Here is a 16,897-nt window from a genome sequence, read left to right as displayed (position 1 = left end):
GCCAGAGCAACACATTATAAACACGCACTAGCGCATCTAAAAAATAAATAGAAAATCATACAGCACTTCATGCTTCTCTCTGCTGACAGCTTTTATGAAGATGCGGATTTCCTTTTCCAGCAGGACTTGGCACCCTGCCCACACTGACTATAATTTTCTCATTTTTCTGAGACTGAGTTTTTTTTTTTTTGGCTGTAAGTTATAATCATTAACAATAAAATAAATAAATACTTAAAATAGATCACTCTTTGTGTTCAATACGTCTATATAATATGTGAGTTTCACATTTTAAACTGAATTATTGAAATAATGTAACTTTTCAATGATATTGACATTTTTTGAGATGCATTAATATACTCATACTTGCAGATAGTCATGTCAAGAAAACTGAAGTTAAATCTTTACAAATAAAATGTTAAGAATTTCAATCACAGAAAAAATAAAACATATCTACATAATTATCCATTCAAATAGAAAAACTATTGTATATAGATTTTTTTATTAGATTAACTTTAACTCAATATTGGAAAATGATAAACATTATTTTGCATTGTTTTTCATAAGCTGTGAAATGCAACATAATATATTAAGTTTTAAAAATCCCTAAATAAGAAAATAATTAAGTAAATAATTCGAAAAATCTTTTAGCTTAAAGGAGAAATCCGGTGTGACATAAACTTGGGTTTTAGTAAAACATGATAACAAGTAAAAACTTTTTATTGAATAGCCCACCTTTATTCACCTCCAGCATTCTGATAAACAGCACTTTTAGCCAATGCTCCCAGCAGGCTTACAATGCTAGTGATGGGGGCATAGTGTTGCTCATGCAAAGAAATCACTTTTTTACACCATTAAAAACCCCAAGTAGCTTATTGCTAGAATTTCCACAAACAGTACCTTCTGGTAGTTCTCCAAGCATCGCTAGCTTAAAATTAAGTCACAACAATTGGACTGACGAGTATGCCGCAATCAAAGCTAAAGGCGGTCCAACAAAATCTTAGATAAAATCTTGTATAACCTTTTACTTTTGGCCAGTCAGTGTATATAGGGAATAGAATGCACTGTTGAGCTTTCGAACAGCACAACAAAATGACTGATATCTGTAACACCTTCACATATACAGCTCTGGGAAAAAAAAGCCCATTTACAAAATTATGAGTTTATTTGATTTTACCAAAACCTCTGGAATATAATCAAGAGGATGATGGATGATCACAAGCCATTAAACCAAGCTGAACTGCTTGAATTTCTGCACCAGGAGTGGCATAAAGTTATTCAAAAGCAGTGTGTAAGACTGGTGGAGGAGAACATGCCAAGATGCATGAAAACCAGGGTTATTCCTAAATATTGGTTTCTAAATGATTAAAGCTTTATGAATATGAATTTGTTTTCTTTGCATTGTTTGAGGTTTTTATTTGGGATTTGGGAGAAATGCTATCTGTAGTTTATAGAATAACTCATATTACTCAAACATATACCTATAAATAGCAACATCAGAGAAGCTGATTCAGAAACTAAAGTGCTTTCTTATTTTTTTACAGAGCTTTTTTTTTATCCTCATGGTATTTCGTTCATCCAGAAGCACAAGTGAAAACTTGCTGGAATGCAACTCTTAACATTTCTGGAAAATAAGCTGTTTGGCAGGTTGCTTGACCCCTGGTCTAAGATCACACTGACCACTTATCTAATTTTAAATGTCCCTCAAATTACCTGGCATCCTACAAGTCCATATCATCTATAAATAAACCAGTGTCATCATCACCCCAACCACTCCACTCAACTACTTAGAGAAGAAATTTGAAGCAGAGCTGCAGTTTAGCGTGTGAAAGCAGTCGGTTAATCATACAGTGAATGCAGGACAAATGAATAAACATCTTTATAAAATACAAAGTGTGTCAAAAGTTGTAGGACACCCTTTAATTCCAGACGAAAATATATGGCTGCTTTCAAGAATGCGGCCATGTTCCGGACACAGACTAAAAAATAGGCTCCCTCATACAACATTTGCTGGGGTGTTCAGAAATACATTTTTTCTCTTTTGTTTCCTTTCTCTTAAATTTCTGAAATTAAAGGGTGTCCTGTGAGGTTTGACTAATTGTAGTATGTAATATAAAAATCACGCAAAAAATACAATATATGGAAGCATAAAGCAGAACAGCTAAATTATCAATAAGGAAGTAATAATCCTCATGTAACCTGATCATTTGAGGCCTGTATGGGTAACTGAGAACTACTAAGTTTTGTCTGTGTGATTTCTGTATAAATTGGTCATTAAATGTGTTCTGATCTTCAACGGTGGTCGTCGGAGTCAGCAACCATGCGCCCCCCAGTGGATTAATTTACACTGAGGATATATATATATTTGTAATGTGTCACAGCGTCCGGAATCATTACTACATCTTTGCTGTTTGTGAGAAATCAAACCGTGTAAAAACCGGGTAAAAATTGGTGGAGTTGTGAATATCATAGTGTAAATATCCTCAGTATAAATTAATGCACTGGGGGGCGCATGGTTGCCGACTCCGACGACCACCTTTCGACTCGCCCAGTACTCCGAGCTGCAGAGATCCACCCAGTAATCTGATTGTTTATCAAACCCCGTAATTTGATTGGTCCAGATAAAGCTTTCCTATTGGTCCATCAATCAGGCGTCAAAACAAGGTCAAAATTCCCAACTGCAGCTAGAGCTTCACACACGCAGCAGAGAAGGTGAATGAGAGGATTTTTACCTCCACACTGAAAACCACCCTCTGTCACATTTACAACCTCACAAATTCCATGTGATTTTTGGTCTGACCCAGCTTAAGCCATTTGAGCAGTATTGATTCACACATTCACAAGATTGGATTTACAAATTAAAATATATATATTTATATATATTCAAAATATTTTTTCACATTTGTACATTTGAATTATTATTAATATTACTTTCTGTTTCAAGTTTGCACATTCCAGTTAATTTGTGGGTTTTGATTTACATGCATGTAGTTGTTTAAACGCAGTTACAAGTTTCAGTACATTTGTGACTTTTGTTTTACAAACTCAAAATCTTTATGATCCTTTTTTGACTCCATACTTCTGGGTCTCTTGCTAAAGTGTTCCATTTAGTTAAATTCTTATAGAATAGTTGGCGCTGACACTGATGCACCCTGAGCCTGCAGGACAGCTTGAATTTGTTTTTAACTTGTTTGGGGCTGCTTATACACCATCAGGACCATGCTGCTTTGCAACCTTTCATCAATGGATTGTAAACTTCTTGATTATTTTGTGTACTGTCGACATAGAAACATCAAGATCTCTGCAGATGAACTTCTAAACTTAAGATTACAATAGTTGTTATTTTTTTCCGCAAATGTGGTTCTCAGGTTTTCAGACAGTTCTCTTCTTCTCTTTCTGTTCTTCATGCTTAGTGTGCCACAGACAGACAAAGAGTGCAAAGATTGAGTCTACTTTTCTTCTTTTTATCTGGTTTTAGGTGTGATTTTTATATTGCCCAGACCTGTTCCTCGCCACAGGTAAGTTTAAACAAGCATCACATACTCACACTTTTGAAAAGGTGCCAATAATTTTGTGTTTTTGTGTAAATAAATATGTATAATTAGCCTTTTTGTGTGTTCTTGTGTTGTTTCAATACAAGCAAAGGAAATAAACATAAAACAAATATTAATTACAATTTTCTGGTAAAAATCCAGGGATGCCAACACTTTTGGCCATGGTTGTATGTCTATGGGTAAATGTCTAAATTTGGAACTAGAAGTGGAATCTAATAAAGCTGACATATCCTGATGTTAAACAGCTAAAATGTGATTGCTAGGATACGGTCGCCAGAGATGTATTTGGAACGGGTGCAGAAATCAAATCATTTTTGTGCAGATGAGTCACAAATCACAACCAGGAAGGTGTGAATCATAACCCAGTTGTGTACGCTAGCTGCACTGTTGCATTCTGTATCCACCCAAACAATGAAGGCTTCCCGTTTTGAGATGTGGTTCCTGTCAGTGTTCCTTTCCTATGGTTATAGGATTTTTTTTTTTCTTCGATCATTGTCATCTTCAACTTGCTTATCATGAACCATGAGTTCTGTTAAATTGCTTTACAGAAAAGTTTGGACACCCCTAATCATTTTCATGATTTTGCTTTAGAAATCATTGGTTGTTCGGATCAGCAATTTAAGTTAAATATATCATATAGCAGATGAACACAGTGGTATTTAAGAAGTGAAATTAAGTTTATAGGATTTACAGAAAATGTGCAATAATTCCCCAAACAAAATTAGGCTGGTGCATAAATTTGTGCACCCTTTTCGTTTTATTGATTTGAACATCTTCAGCACTAATTACTGGAACACAAACTAATTGGAAATTAGTTTGGTAAGCTCATTGACCCTTGACCTACATAAACAGGTGAATCATATTATGAGAAAGGGGTAGGGAGTCAACATGGGAGCCTCAAAACAAAACTCTCAAATGACCTGAAAACAAAGATTGTTCAACATCATAATTTAGTGGAAGGATACAAAAAGCTCAATAATCTCAGAGATTTCAGCTGATCAGTTTCCACTGTGAGGAACAGAGTGAGGGAATGGAAGAACCACAGGCACAGTTCTAGTTAAGACCTGAAGTGTCAGAACAAGAAAAATCTCAGATAATCAGAGGAGAAGGATGGTGAGAACGGTCATAGTCAACACACAGACCTCCAGAGCTCCCAACACCTACATCACCATCTTGCTGCAGATGGAGTCACTGTGCATCATTCAGCTATTCAGTGCACTTTACACAAGGAGAGGCTGTATAGGAGAGAAATGCAGAAGAAGCCTTTTCTGAGCCACAAACAAAGTCGCTTGAGGTATGCTAAAGCTAAAACACATTTGGACAAGCCAGCTTCATTGTGTGGACTGATGAATCTAACATTGAGTTATTTGGACGGTGGTTATTTATGCATGGAGAAAAAAAACACAGCATTCCAACACAAACACTTTATTGCTCCCCACAGTAAAATGTGGTGGTGGTTCATCGTGCTGTGGGGCTGTGTGATCAGTGCAGGTTCTGGGAATCTTGTTAAAGTTGAGGGTCTCATGGATTCCAGTCAATATCAGCAGATTCTTGAGAACAATGATCAACGTTGCTCCGGGGCTCCAACAAGACAACGACCCTAAACACTAAACACTGCTCAACATCTACTGAAGCATTCATGCAGAGGAACAAATACAACATTTTGGAATGATCATCTTAGTCTTCAGACCTGAATATTATTGTAAATCTGTGGTGTGATTTAAAGCCGGCTGTTCATGATCAGAAACCGTCAAACTTCCAGACTGAACTGGAGATGTTTTGTAAAGAAGAATGATCCAAAATAACTTGAAACAGAAGCTATAGGAAGCATTTAGAGGCTGTTATTTCTGCAAAAGAAGGATCTACTAAATATTGATGTAATTTTTTTGTCAGGATGCCCAAATTTATGCACCTGTCTTAATTTGTTTAAATATTTATTGCACACTTTCTGTTAATCCTATAAACTTCATTTCCCTTCTCAAATATCACTGTGTTTGTTTGCTAAATTATATATTTCGCTGGACTGGGTGTTGCAGTAAAAATCCAGTCAATAGAACCGAATACGAATCAAGTTTCATCCACTTACTAACAAATCTGGTTTAGAATGAGACAGAAGAACAGTAACAGGTCAGGCATCATAATGGTTTAGGCTGATTTTTGTCTTTAAAGAACATTTCAAAGAATTGTATGTTTCTAGCTTTGTGGATCAGTATGAGGAAAGCCTGTACTGGTTTGCAGAGTTTGTAAATGACCTGCACAACCCTGATCTCACGCTAATCCGTCACTTTTAGGATTAACTGGAATGGCAACTATAAGACATCAGGGCCTGATTTAACCAGGGTTCTTGTTGCTGATAAGAATTGGAACAATGAAGAAGGAAAAAACACTCACTCACCATTTAGGCTGCATACATAAGAATTTTTCCTCTGCCTATAAACAATCTGAGCAGTGAGCACACACATGCACACTCTAGTGAACAGACATATGGGGCACAAGATCCTCTCAGTTCCGGGTCTCAAACCACTGACCTTGCAGTTGCAAGGCCTCTTCTCTAACCTTCAGTCCACAGCTGCTCAGACTATTATCAAAAACCCTAAACCCAGAAAAGACTGCTGTGGAATGTTAAAAGCCTGCACATCTGCCGCCCACTAACCAGCCTCACTGAACCATCTCAGGATTTATCATGACGTATACCTGACATAACACTTCTTATCAAATTACCCTCTATTACTACACCATGATATTTGGCCTGTCGTTGTATCTAGAGTACTGTAAAAAAAAAAGTATTTGCCCCCTACAGATTTCTGTTGTTTTTGCTTTTCCATCATGCTTACAATTTTCAGATGAACACATTTTAATATCAAAGATAACCCTGGGCAGCAACAACTGCAATCAAGTTTGTGTAATATCTGGCAGTGAACTTTCACAGCGATGTGGAGGAATTTTGGTCAACTCTTCTTTACAGCAAAGCAGCCACAGAGCATCACACTACCACCATTATGTTTTACATTCAGTTTGATAGTCTTTTTCTGAAATATGTGTTATGTTATGTAATGTAACGAGACATGTGTACACACCTTCCAAAAGTGCTATTTTGCCTCTTCAGTCCATAGAATATTTTCCCTTGGGTCCTGAGTATCTTTAAGATGTTTGGTAAATGTAAGATGAGTAGTTGTGTTCTTTTTGGTCAGCAGTTTTTTATTTATCTTGGAATTCACCCATGGAGACCATTGTCACCCAGTCTCTTTCTTATTATTCAATCATTAACACAGACCTTAACTGAGGCGAGTGAGAGCGTGAAAGCTGCAGTTCTTTAAATGTTGTTCTGGGTTCTTTTGGGACCTCCTGGATGAGTTGTTCATGCCCTTTTAGAGTAATTTCGGTCAGCCTGCCACTCCTGGGAATGTTCACCAGTGTTCCATGTTTTCTCTATTTGTGATTATTAGCTCTTACTGTGGTTCACTGGAGTCCAAAAGGCTTAAAAAATACTTTGTTACTTTTTCCAGATTGGTAGATGTCAACTACTTTGTTTTCTCATTTGTTCTTGAATTTATTCAGATCACAGTATAATGTGTTGCATTTTGAGAGCCTTTATCCTGCTTTATTTAGTTTGACAGGTTCTATTTAACTGATTTATTGATTCTACAGGTCTGGCAGTAATCAGGTCTGGTTGTGGTTAGTGAAGTTGAATTCAGCTTTACAAAAAATGTGGTTAATTACATAGAGCCAAGTTGGTTTGGATAGCTTTTTTTTTTTTTTTTTTTTCCGTCTGATAGCATTTGGTAATCTAAAAAATGTAAGTATAAAAAAAAAGCCCAAACAAGAAAGGGTGGAAAATACTTTTTACATACATAGATATGTATTATATTTACTGTCTAAATTAGCCAACTATCAAAGTACATTTAAAAAATAAAGCCAATAAAAAATCAATGCAACAGTGTGCAACAGACTTTCTGAGTTGTGTCAACTTCTTGTAGAATTACATTGATCAAAAAAAATTTATTTATATAAATCTGACACATATAATGAGCACAACACTACATTACAGAACAATTTCATTTTTTTTGTGTAGCCTAGCATTATCTAAAATTAAATTATTATTCTTGTTGATTTGCTCTTAAAATATATTATCTCAATCTTCTATATTGCATCTATAATGTCAGTTGTGCTGAAGTTGTCTTAATAAAGTCAAACAATGTTAATATTCAACAGTATGATTAACTTTATTCAGTACTTTGGTCACACAGCTCATCCCTCACATAATTAAAACTGGTGTCTGGTGGAGCCTCTCTATTTTGATTCCAGGGAGAATTCAGATGGATGGAAAATTAAGTTGTCTGATACAGATAATAATGTCTGATACAGACATTTAGTGTTTTATGGAATATATTTAGTCTGGGTTAGTCAGGAAAGTGTGTTGACACAACACTTCCATTTTGTGTGTCACTATAACTCAACAAAACAATAAATGAAAATACAAATCCTGCTAAATTCATATAAATTATTTTACAACAGGGTATCTATTCAAGTATTGGCTAAAGACCATGAGAAATACTTTTTAGAGTGTAGCTAGTTGCAGTTCACATGTCTATTCTATCTTAGGAGCCGGGACAACAAAAGACTGATCTGTTAATCATCAACCAACATCAATGCCTCGAGTATTGAAAGTGAAACCAACTTCATATGCTCTTTACACAGGGTACAAAAATAGAAGGCTCATAAATCTAGATCATAAAATTGGTTTAAATTTTAAAAAGAGACATTAGTTCTGCCAACTTTACTGCAATTTACACAACACCTGGTCTACTAATACTTTATTAGTTAGACCAAAGTAGTTGGTCAATTCCATAGAAATGACCTAAAAATCAAAATTAATTTTTTTACAAAATGCAATCTAAAAACAAGTGCAGAGAGAGTAAATTCATGACATAAGGCTGCATGTCATATTCTCATGCCTGAGAACAGAGCTTATCAGACTCATCAGCTTATCAGGACTATCAGCTTATCAGGACTATCAGCTTATCAGGACTATCCGACTGCAGTTGTTGTGAAGTGATAGGGGCTGTTGGTTTATTTTACAGTCACAATGTCTCGCGATAAATCTGACGAAGTGACAGAGACTTAAGAAAGTAAAACCCTTTAAAAGTAAAGTAAAAAAAATCACAGTTCTGTCAGGGTTGCACTGTTATCCAGTTCAATTCTGTGTTGAATTTAAAATTTCTACTACTATTGACATATATAGATTTGGACAGGATCCCTCCTGACTACCAGTAAGACGTAATTTCCTGTCATGTCCTCACGATTACGATTACTCAGCTCACAGGGTGCGGGCTTTTTACTAGTTCCTAGAATTCTGAAGACTTCAGCAGGGGGAAGAGTCTTTTCTTATAAAGCCTCACAACTCTGCAATAACCTTCCAGATACTGTAATATTCAGACACGACTCATGATATATGTGGGAAAACAAAACTGCACTGACGTTGGATTTTATAGAACACAGTGGATCAACACCAGCAGATGACATGTCTCTCCAAACCATCACTGATTGGTGGAAACTTCACACTAGACCTCAAACAGTTTGGACTGTGTGTCTCTCCACTCTTCCTCCAGACTCTGCTCCCATGATTTACAAATGAAATGTACAATTTACTGATGATCAGTGATGTGAGACATGTCATCTGCTGGTGTTGATCCACTGTGTTTTATTATCAAGTCTAAAGTCATTGCAGTTTTGTTTTCCCAGAAAATCTTACAGCACTTCATGCTTCCCTCTGCTACTGACAACTTTTATGGAGGTGCAGATTTCATTTTCCAGCAGGACTTGGCACACTGCCCACTCTGCCAAAAGTATCAATAGGTCTTATATATAATATTCTAATTTTCGGACACACTGATTTTTGGGTTTCATTGGTTGTAAGCCATAAACATCAATAATAAAATAAATACATGCTTAAAATAGATCACTCTGTGGGTAAAACATCTAAATAATATATGAGTTTCACATTTTTAACTGAATTACTGAAATAAAGTAACTTTTCAGAGATATTCAAATTTCTTGAGATGGCCCTATAGTCTCAATATTTAAGTGTAGACTAAAAAACTCAATTGTTTAGTTTAGCTTTTGGTCATTAATGTTTCCCATTAGATAAAGGCAACCCTAGTGAAAAAAAAATAGCTTAAAGTATATTAAGCATTATAATATGCTATAGTGAACTAAAGTGTACGTATAGCCACATTATTATTCAGTATATTTAAAGAGTGCTAAAATGGAACAACTTTTTTGTACTTATTATACTTTAATTGTATAAAAATAGTTCAAAAGTCTTACTTAAAAAGTGCTAAATGTACTTAACTGTACTAAAAGTGAACTATTTTAAATATACTTAACTAACATTTAAACATTTAAACTACTTCATGTGCTGTATGTAACCCCATATTTTAAATATTCTTACAGTAAAATTATAATACATTTAATTACAGAGTATTACAACTGTATCACTATTATACACCAGGTATATTAGAAATGTACTAAGAATTGATGTTAAATATATTTACATTGGAGTACAAATATGCTTCTTGTTCCTGTTTTTCTGTAAGTAGCAAACTCCTAGTATACTTTGTTGGGTATAAAAACATATTTTAATATAATGTACTTCAATTTTTACAATTTTTTAAAAATGTATTTATTTTTTTTAATTAGTAATAGTAATTTAATTTACTTTGTAAAAAGTGTATCATGCATGATACATTGTATTTTAAGTGAACTACTGTAACAGCTGTTTATTTTCTTAACACACTTTGCTAAAAATGTACAAAAGTATCTTTTATACATAAGAAGTATATTGAATCACATTAAATTAAAGGTGTACTTTATAGTAGTCTATTTTTTAAATACATTACATTGTATTTTTTTTTTAAAGTATGATCAAAGTTTACTTTCAAACATTTGATGAAAGCATAATATTAATGCACTTTTAATATATTTTAAGTAAGTACAATTAAGTATATACTTTTTCACCAGGGTACAGATACAGGGAATCATGGGCATAGAGAATTGTGGTATATTGAGATGCTGAATCTGTCATTCATACACATTAATTGTTGATCTGTGGAGGATGGAGTGGGTGGATGCCTGTGTCTTTGGGGTGTTTTCGTGTCTAATGTTACCTTCTGGTTTAGTTAGACTGTTATAAACTGTTAAAGTGTCACATTCTGATAATAAACAGAACTAATTCTGTCTCATTACCTTTTTGTGAGATTAAATAATGAGATCATTACTGAAGCATTACTTTTCTTGGTAGGTAGTTTAGTTGTTTCAGTTCTGTTTCATTGTTCTTAACTTTATTTCAGGCTATTTCTGGTGAGTTATTATGATCATTTATAATTTAAGTTATTAAAGGTAATGTGATAAAGTGCTTACCGGACGAACAGAAGTGAGCTTTGTGTCTGTTGGTGCACAATGGTCACTCAAATAGTGAGAGGGAGTTTTCTCTTGCACTTCCACCACTGACTTGTAAAACAGCTTTGGTGAAAACACCTGTTGTTGAAGGTTCTACTAATAAATGGGAAACTCGAAACTTACAACTCAAACCAAATGAGTCAGCAATAGCTCTGAAACCTACTACCCCCTGTTTATCAGTCTAATATATCATTATTTTTCTAATCTTTATAGAATTATAAAGTTACAAACCCTATACTAATGCTGGAAGACTTCACTGCTTATATTTTCTGCTGTTTTTGCTCATTTTAGTTGATATAATTATTGTTAAACTTTTTTACTGTAGAGCAAGATTTATAAGGTTAAGAAGTCATATTAATGTTAACAAACATTCATACAATTTTACTTTTTATAGCTGTATCAGTTCTAAAGTCATGATGCTGCTTACGTCCATTATAATGCAACATGTCGTCCATATACAAAGTGTCATAATAACTATAATGCTTTATAGATCTTTACTATTTACTATGAAGGCTGTATCATTATGTCAGTTACAACAAACTGACTTAGTTTCCTCAACATGAATTTAAATTCCTAGAAAATCTGAACAATGCTTTAAAATGATTCATGCAAATTCATTTAGTGTTCTTTGGAGCCGAATATCTTTAAATGTAAACTAATATAATGTCTAATTGTCTTAAACTATTGTGTAATTTTTACACTTTTAAACTGACCTCAAGTCCGACGAAGGCTATATTTAACTAATAATGTCATAGAACAACCCAAAAAACACTAAATCCTGCCTAAAATCTTACATTATATAAATCATGTAAAGTTTCTTTAAACTTAAAATCTAAAAATGTGTAACCATAAAACCTGTTTTTTTTTTTTTAAAGAAGTACCACCTGAAACATTTTTAAATTAATCAAAAATGGTTATTTGTGGTCCCACATGAACATTTGTTTTGCATTTTATTCACTGCAGGAAAATACTTCTTAACTTTCTAGAAAAGTCAACATGAAAAGGTATTCTGTATAAATTAAAGATTTTTAGTTGCAACAATACAAAAAATGTTCTTTGCATGAAAGAAAATTTCACAGGTTAGAACCTAATAATGTAAGAAGAATGTATTCTATTTACTCCAAAGTAATGCTGGAGCATTTCTATCGGCCCCTTCATCGTGAAATCTTGAAACAAACGTTAATAAAAAGTGAGAGATTCAAATTTGTTCAAATGCAGATGTGTAACAGTTTGTTTTTTTTTTTCAGATCTGGCTGTTTGAAATGTTCCACTAGGTGGGGCTGCGTACCTGCTTAAAAAAATGAAAACTCACAAGTCTTCAGTGCAAAAGAGTTTGTGGCTTAAGGTGATGAAACTCCTCCACAGACCATTCAAATAAATAAGAGACAGCTGAACTCGTCAGCATTCAGCCCGTCTTTCTCAGGATCGAAGGAACCAGCCAGAGGGAAGATCAACAAATCAGGATGTCTCGCACGTCAGCGGTTCTAAAGAAGATGAACTTTCTGTTTCTGTTTCTTCTAAATGCGCCAGTAATCAGAAGAGTTACTGGATGAGAGGGGAGGGAACAGGGGTGGGAAAACAGTTGTTTAATACCTCCTCAGCAAAACAATACAGACAAAACCTTGCAAAACGACACGCTTTTGCTGTAGAAACTCACAACATTCAAATACATCAGATAAATAGAAGTTTCGGCTGTATTAAACTCGTTTGGTAGTCAATAATTAATGCAAACTGAGAAACACTTGCTACTTTGACCACCTGCTTTGAAAATAGCGATGACTCTTGTATAATTATAACCAGATGCCTATGTTTAACAAGTAGTTTGAAAATTAGATGAAAGAATTGCTGTTTATTTTGTACTGACTCAAACCCAGACATCTAATATGAACTTATTAAATGTTACAACTTTTAAAATCTCGGTACTGGTCGTACACTAAACTCTCTTTTGCGTTGTACAGAAGTTGCAAAATAAACTATAAAAAAGATTTGTTGTGTTGTTTCCTATGTCCTCATAGTCCTTATATTTTACAGTTATTTTCTGAAATGAACCAAACATTTTCTGCACAGCAGAAAAAGCATCACATACAGAAAACAGAGCTCTGTAGTAGTGCACTTGATGGTAACAGTACTGATAAATCCTTGAACGTCCACTCACACCCAAAGTGCTGTCCCTGGCGGCGAGCCTACCGAATAGCTGCAATGAAATCCTCAAGGGTCAAAAGTCTCTTTGTCAACATGTGCAAGTTGACAGCATGTGCCTGTTATATGGAGAAAGGATACGAGTTCACAAAGTCTTTGAGCCCAGAGCTCACAGGCAGTCTGTCAATGCTGTCCCTGCCGTACGTCCGTACCACGGCCCTCCTGGACAGGTCCTGGAGGGTCTGGGGAGCGTCTCCCCGGTAGGGCCTTTTCAGGCTCTTCTTGGGGGACGTGATGTAAAAGTCCAGGAGGGAAAAGATGCAGGGGAAGGAATGCTTGCTCCCGTCCAGGCTGAACGTCCCGTTTTTCAGCAGCACTCGTACACTGGTGGGCCCGTCCTCTGCTCGGTAGCTCAGGGTGAAGAAAATGTCTGTCTGGGTGCTGTCCCTGATCAGGAAGGTCCCGACGGGAAGGCTGGCCAGGCGGGCGTGTGCCTCGTCCACGTCCAGAGGACCCCAGTAAAATCCACTCCTGGCCAGATAGTCAGCGGCCTGTGTGATGAGGTTCCGGTCCCGCTGGTGGCGAAACGGGTGGAAGTGTGTTTGCGGAGCGGAGGATGCAGGGGGGACCTCAGTGGGCTGAGGTGGTCCCTGTGGCGCAGCTGCATGGTCAGGAGGATCATTGTGCTGGACCATTCTAAGACAGACTCCGGACTGCGTTGAGCAGTGTCTCCATCACTTCTACTCATGCAGAAGTGGCTGCCAGCTGACTAGCGGAGAGAGAGAGAGAAAAGACAAAGGCGTTTAGTGGAGAAAGGACTGAAAGAATGATGGGAGTAGGAGGAGTCTGCTCATGCCTAAACACATCAGCATGTGTGTGCAAGGAGTCAGGAGTCTTCCAGTGGGTACTGTCACTTTGGGGACCGGACAGCAACAGCAAGTCGTTCCAAACAACAACCTTGTTGGGAATGAGTGAAGCAACAGGCACTGGGGTTTTATGTAATCCCAGTAGTTTCACTTAACTCTTAACTACTGTTGTGCTTCAGAGCACAGCAGGTAAAAGGTTACCACACACACACATACACACATGTACACACATTCCTGTAGCCCCTTGAACACACACAACACAACAACACACACAACAACACATAACCAAATCTACAGCAAAGACGACCTCCAACAACCAACTAGCCAGAAGCGCTATCACCCAGCACCAGCCAGCCAGATATCCCTCAGGCCACCCAGCCCGTTTTTCCCTTTTAATTCTCACGCCAGACAGCTTTTTCTCACTCTACCCAGCCCACCTCACCCCTCTCAATGAAATCACGATAAAGACCCACCTGAATCCGAACATGGTCGCAGTTTCTGTTGATGTCGCGACATTCAGAAAGCATCACTTTATCCTACAACATGTCGCCGCGAATGAAGAAAAAATAAAGCGAAAGTGAAAGCATTCGTCGGGAACTGGAGACTGAGTATCTCTCTCACACACACACTTATTCATATAGAGGATGTGTGTGTGTGGTTGAGAGAGAGAGAGAGAGAGAGAGAGAGAGTGTAGCGCTGTATACGCAAACATTTTAAACGTGAGAGAATGAATAAAACGCGAAAAAATAAGTAAAAACACGTGTCGGAAACCGGTAAACACAGTTCTACAGCCTGTAAATTGCCTTCAAAGACTCACTGAACTCGCATTTAAATGAGGAAAGCACGAACTCGTTCACCTTTTCTTTTCACCGACTGTTGCTAAGCGCGAAAAAAAAGTCAGAATTAATTTATTCATGCACGTCGATTTTGCGCAGATTCAGCGTCGTTGAGGCGATGTTAAATAAAGGTTGTTTAACGGTTGTTTAAAAGGTTGTTTTTCCATCGTCAACATGAAAAATAAAGAATAAAATGCAATCGAAAATCTTATTTGCCGTCAGGGATGTTTTTGAATAATCATATATATATATATATATATATATATTTTTTTTTTTTTTTTTTTTTTTTTTGTTAGTTGACTAATTACCAAACGCCTAAAATTAAAAAGAAAACATGACTTAAACCTTTTTTACAGTAACAAATATACTATACGGTATGTTTTGTTTCTGCTATTCTTGCAAAACACTTTCTTAATACCTGAACGGGGTTAAGTTGCATTACAACCTTGTACCCATCTGGTGCAAATATTAAGATCAGCATTAATGTACGTGTGTTTCTTTGATTTCACCAAGAGGAAGACGAATGATTACAACCATCAAACCAAGCTGAACTGCTTGAATTGTTGCAGCAGGAGGGGCATAAAGCTATCCAAAAGCAGTGTGTAAGACTGGTGGAGGAGAACATGCGAAGATGCATTAAAACTATAATTAAAAACCAGATATTCTCCAAATATTGATTTCTGAGCTCTTAAAACTTTATGAATATGAACTTGTTTTCATTGCAATATTTTGAGATCTGAAAGCTCTGCATCTTTTTTTTAATTTTAGCCATTTCTCATTTTCTGCTAATAAATGCCCTAAATGACAAAATGTTTATGTGGAATTTGGGAGAAATGCTGTAGTTTATAGAATAAAATAATAGTGTTCATTTTACGCAAACATAAACCTATAAATAGCAAAATCCGACTGATTCAGAAACTGAAGTGGTCTCTTAATTTTTTTCCAGAGCTTTATTTGACTGTGAGGTATTTCGTTTTTTTTTTTATTTAACATGTAATGGTTAATTAGCTGTGTGCATATTTAGTGTTTTCGTGCTTGATGCTATTTTAAACAACAATTAAAACATCAATGTCAATAGAAAATACACATCTACATAATATTAAAATTATTAAGCAATTTGTTATAAATATAAAATAAGCACATAGCTGCAAACTTCATATTTAAACACGATAAAAAAGTAAATCATCGTAAAAGTAAATTATTTCATAGTTAAAAGAAGTTTAGTGTTCCTAAGTAGATAATGCGTTAGCTTTATGTGTTAGCTTTCTTAAATTTCCACTTATTAAACAAAAGACCTAAATAAAACAACCCAGTACTTGCCTGAATGTCTCAAGTAAAGGAGTTCAGACTTTGTTAAATACTTTACCAGAAAACCCCTCAGTTTTTTTGGAGGCTATGTTGAGTTTAACAGTGTAACATCCTAGAAATCATGCAAGGGGAGATACTCATCAAAAGTGCGTTGCTAGAAACAGAACGTTAGAAAGCTTAGTGGGAGGATGGTCTGTCAAGTCAAGTCAAGTAGTTTTATTGTCAATACTGCATATGTACAGGACATACAGAGAATTGAAATTACGTTACTCTCCTTCCCAATTTTACAGCAAGTACAGATAATAGATATAATAAAGGAGAATGGGAGACACTATGTGTACAATACAGCAGGGACACAAATAGACATACATGAGACAAAAACAAGGTGCAGTAGTGTGGGGGAGGAATAGATATATAAATATAAGTAAATAAGTAAAAATAGATATATAATTATAATATAAAAGAGTGGGAGACACTATATGTTCAATACAGCAAGACACAATAAACATACGTAAGACAATAGTGCAATATTGATGGTGATTGAGATGGAATGACAGTAAAAATAGTAAATAACAGTAGTGCAAATACGGTATATGGTATATAGCTCACGGCTGGTAAAGTGAATGGGTGCGTAAGTCCTTAAAGTTCACAGTTTAATTAAGTGGAATTAAAGTGCGTATAGACAGTGCAAGTATATCATTAGTGCAGGTGTTGTGTAGTGCAAGTCCGTTTGGAAGGG

General features: G+C 35.8%; 1 protein-coding gene across 2 annotated transcripts; it reads right to left on the bottom strand.

Annotated features, from left to right (window-relative positions):
- Positions 1-12,016: 12,016 nt before the first annotated feature.
- socs1b (suppressor of cytokine signaling 1b) lies at positions 12,017-14,904 on the bottom strand. 2 transcript variants are annotated; one of them, XM_007260261.4, is made up of 2 exons: positions 14,488-14,904; positions 12,017-13,917 (listed from the first exon to the last, which is right to left on the bottom strand). In XM_007260261.4, exon 2 carries the CDS (start codon positions 13,841-13,843, stop codon positions 13,271-13,273), a length of 573 nt encoding a protein of 190 aa, XP_007260323.1. In that variant the 5' UTR covers positions 13,844-13,917; positions 14,488-14,904; the 3' UTR covers positions 12,017-13,270. The 2 variants fall into 2 exon arrangements, with proteins under 2 accessions (XP_007260323.1, XP_007260324.1); XM_007260262.4 differs by having other exon boundaries at positions 12,017-13,913.
- Between the last annotated feature and the right edge of the window lie 1,993 nt (positions 14,905-16,897).

This window comes from Astyanax mexicanus, chromosome 21, assembly GCF_023375975.1.
Source record: "Astyanax mexicanus isolate ESR-SI-001 chromosome 21, AstMex3_surface, whole genome shotgun sequence".
Classification (NCBI taxonomy): Eukaryota; Metazoa; Chordata; class Actinopteri; order Characiformes; family Acestrorhamphidae; genus Astyanax; species Astyanax mexicanus.
This window is presented reverse-complemented; position numbering and strand designations above follow the sequence as displayed.